The sequence below is a fragment of the Arachis ipaensis genome, chromosome B03, assembly GCF_000816755.2.
Source record: "Arachis ipaensis cultivar K30076 chromosome B03, Araip1.1, whole genome shotgun sequence".
Classification (NCBI taxonomy): Eukaryota; Viridiplantae; Streptophyta; class Magnoliopsida; order Fabales; family Fabaceae; genus Arachis; species Arachis ipaensis.
In genome coordinates, this window is record NC_029787.2 from 95,420,875 (window position 1) to 95,425,079 (window position 4,205).

The 4,205-nt window shown below is 39.5% G+C and overlaps 1 protein-coding gene across 1 annotated transcript; it reads right to left on the minus strand.

Annotated features, from left to right (window-relative positions):
* Window positions 3,434-3,850, minus strand: LOC107633397. Its single transcript, XM_016337034.1, has one exon. It carries the CDS (start codon window positions 3,848-3,850, stop codon window positions 3,434-3,436), a length of 417 nt encoding a protein of 138 aa, XP_016192520.1.

A 4,205-nucleotide genomic window follows, 5' to 3' on the forward strand; every position in this document is an offset into this window, starting at 1 on the left:
ATTTTGCACGGTCCTCTGTGCATTCAATGTCGAATTAGGGAGTAAGGGATGCTATGGATCTCTACCTCCATTGTCCTTAGGCTGGTGAAATTGGAGCACCTCTGTGTCTACTGCCTGATCTTTTTCTTTATTGTAGTCTGAGTTGGATTCCGATATATCTGGTTCTTCTGGGGGTAGGTTGTTGCAGTTGATGAGCCTCTTCAAATAATTATAGCATTGCTTGTTGTGATACTTATTTTATTTGATCTTCCAGGTTTTCCGGTTAATCTTCTAGAAGTGCTGAATCACTAGCTAGTGGATAGGCTAAGATGCTTGTGAAGGCGCTGCTGGTGGTGCTGAGTTGCCTACCGCATCTGAAGGCAGGGTCTTGCTCTTGCCTTTGGTTAGGGCCTAAGGTATGAACCATTTTCCATGTGGAATATACTCCTTACTCTTAGGCAAGGCTGGTACCTCATCGTTATCCTCATAAGGGACTCTAGCTGTGGAGACTAAGATCGTAACTAAAGTAGGGAATAGAAGGTTGTCAACCGTTGGTGCCCGACCCATAGCCTATCTGATGAGTCTTCTAAGGTTTAGATGTTTCTCCTCCAAGATGCACCAGATGAGGATAGCCATGTCCGTAATGACATTGGACTCATGAGTGCTCAGCATGACGTAGTTAGACATGATTTGCTACCATACCCCAGCCTCTATAGTCAAGGCATTTACCGAGATGCTCTTAGGATTTATCCTATTTGCTCCATAATTCTAGCTACTTCTAGGTTAGGCAACGAATTCAATGATCGCATCCCAGTAAAAAATATACGGATGGCATTGCATCTCAACCTTTTGATAAGCATCTTCCCCTCTTGGGCTCTGTGGAAGTCTGGTTGCTTGCTGAATAGCGGCTTCAGTTACCAGGACTTGCTTGCTTCGCACAAAAACACAGTTAAGAGCCGCTGAGTAGTAGTTAGTATAAAATTCATTGACCCAAGATAGGTTGATATCACTCACATCCCTATCAAGGAATCCCCATCCACATCGCTCAATGCAGTCTACCACAAACCCGAGTTAAGTTCTCCGAGATACGTAGTTGTCATTCACAGTGGGTGGCTCGCTCTAGCAGTTTGGTGTACATCCACTCACAGTAACGGTTTGAGAATAACGTTGGGTTGTTTGGACGGGTCCTTTTGTCCGCTTCATCAATACTCTCACTCTTTTTTTACCACTTCGTAGGTTGCGGTGCGGTGGGCTGCTTGCACTTTACAGCTTTGCTAGGTGCCTTCAGAAAGGCCTTTTCTTTCCTTTTCTTGCTATTCATCTTGAAGAGAAGTGGGAAAGAAAGTACATTAAGCATAGCCGCAAAGAGACCAAAGCCAAGAAAGTACATGCGGTGCATAATGCCAAACAAAAGTAAGAGTTCCAAATCACATGGTAGTTACAACATGTAATTGAGAATGCAAGATAATTATATAGGTATATCCACAAATAGTTAATGTAAGAATGAAGCAAGAACATGATCAAACAGCGTGAAAAAAACAAATTCAAGAATCAATGACACTCAGTAATTAAAGAGTACAAGCTTAGTTTCAACTTGTGAAATCTGTTTTCAACAGAACCCAAAGTTTATAAAGCATAATAAGTTGATATAATTGGGTTAGAGAGGATCCATTCACTAAGCTTGTAGACTCAGACGAAAGTCACAGTAGTCATAAAATCAGAAATTTGAGTCACTTACAGACAAATCAAATCCCCATCAATGCATAAAAAATAAGTATCATATAAGAACAAGCATGGATTCTTAAAGACCTGACCCATAATTCATTCATAATCTCTTTGGGTCCTTTTAAGAAATACTTGATGTACATCATCCTACAATAAATAAAATGACACAACCAAGAGTTCGTCGCAACCAAATTCACAATGTTAATCATCAAAGCATCAAATAACAACATAAATAAAAATAATCAGCCTCATAACAGTCCAAATAATCTACATAAATTGAAAAACAAATTCAATCCCAGCTCGAGAACATAAAAGCATAGGCAAATATGTACAAGATACACTAATCCTAAAATGAACCTGAACATAAATTAAAACAAAAATTTAATTTAACCAACTAACTAATCAAAATTAACTAATGCAACATCAATCAAATTGAATAAAAAATAAAAACAAAAATGAAGTTAAACCTAGAACAGAGCAAATAAGAGCAAAGGAAAGGGAAGTTGCTGAATTGAGCAGCAACAGTGGCCAACGACTTAGGTGGCACCAGTGGTAGTAAACGAGCTGAAAAGTGAGACAAACAGGGATACCCTATTCTTGCACCGCCGCTGACTAGTTGGAGTGCGACAGAAGATGAAAGGAGGAAAGAGAGAAAGAGAAGAGAATAATGGGGAAGAAAATGGTGGTAGCGCCGATGTCAGTGGCTCACTGGAAGTGAGCTAACGAGATGGTTGTAGAAGCAGGAAGAAGAGAAGAAAAGAAGGGAAGGGAATAATGCGAGTGACTAAGGCTCGCACTCTTCTCTGATGTGAAAGAGGGGGGTCATGCGTACGCATTATCTATGCATACGCATGACATCAAAAACAAGGGCTTGAACATTTAACATTGTGCGTACGCACTGTAGTTGCATGATGCACACACAAATCACTTTCGACTCTCGTTTGGCATAGTGTGTACACACAGTACTCGCACGATGCTCACATAAAAATATTTTCATTCTGGTTTGGCATCGTGGGTATGCACAATACTTGCACGATGCTTGCAAAAAAATATTTTCACTCTAGTTTGGGATCGTGTGTACGCACAATACTCGCATGATGCTCAGACAAAAACATTTTCATTTTGGTTTGGCATCATGTGTACGCATGCTTTATGCGTACGCATGATATGGCAAGTTTTAGAGAATAATGGATACGCATGGGTCATGTGTACGCATGATTTTACTTAGCAATCTTTGCTTATTTTCATCAAATTAAACCTTGTGAGCACATAACAAACAACCAAAACAATGCCAAACTCTTCCAAATCTTAATTCCACTAAGAAAATCTAAGAAATGCAACTAAGAAGAAATAGAAAACTAGTACTAAACCATATACAAAGAGGAAAACTAGAAGATTATATCATGGTGGGGTGTCTTTCACCCAGCACTTTTCTTTAATGTCCTTAAGTTTGATGGGCCTGAAGCTCAATCCTTTGCACTGGGTCAATCTTCCAAGAGGAACACCTCAAATTCCTTGTTGTTCTTAGGTTGGCATAGTGATATAGCTTGAATCGATACCCATACGCCCTAAAAGTATTCTCATTTGATGGATAACGCAGATGAACCACACCATAGGACTTAACCTTTTCCAATTTGTATGGGCCATCCTACCTTGATCTTAGCTTTTCTGACATTAACCTCAACCTTGAATTATAAAGTAACACCAAATCACCACTTCTAAAGTTCTTTTACCAGATGTTCTGATCTTGTACTGCCTTGGTTTTCTCATTATAGATCTTGGAATTCTCATATGCCTCTAGTCTTAGGAATTCTAGTTCCTCCAATTGCAATTTTCTCTCCACACTCCCCTTCTGCATGCCCATATTGCACTCTTTTACCACCCAGTAGGCCTTGTGCTCAATTTCAACAGGAAGATGGTAACTTTTACTATAAATCAACTGAAATGGGCTCATTCTTATTGATGTCTTGTATGCAGTTTGGTAGGCCCACAAAGCATCTCCTAGCCTTGCACTCCAATTTTTTCTTTGGGGTTTTACCACCTTTTCCAGAATCCTATTGATTTTACAGTTTGAAACCTCAACTTGGCCATTTATAAGAGGATGACAAGCAGTAGCAACTTTATGAATCACACCATACTTCCTCATCAACGCCTCCAACTTCCTATTACAAAAATGAGTTCTTTGGTCGCTCACGATTGCTCGTGCAAATGAGGTTGTTCCTCACAAAGGAAACAACCGTGTTAGCATCATCAGTTTGGGTTGGAACTGCTTCCACCCATTTTGACACATAATCAACAACTAACAAAATGTATAAGAACCCATTTGAGTTTGAAAATGGGCCCACAAAGTCAATACCCATACATAAAAAATTTTGCAAAACAAGATTAGTTGTTGGGTATTTCATCCCTTTGGGATGCATTTTCAAACTTTTGGCATTGATGACAACTTTGGAAAAATTGATTTGCATCATTGAACAATGTTGGCCACCAAAATCCGCAAT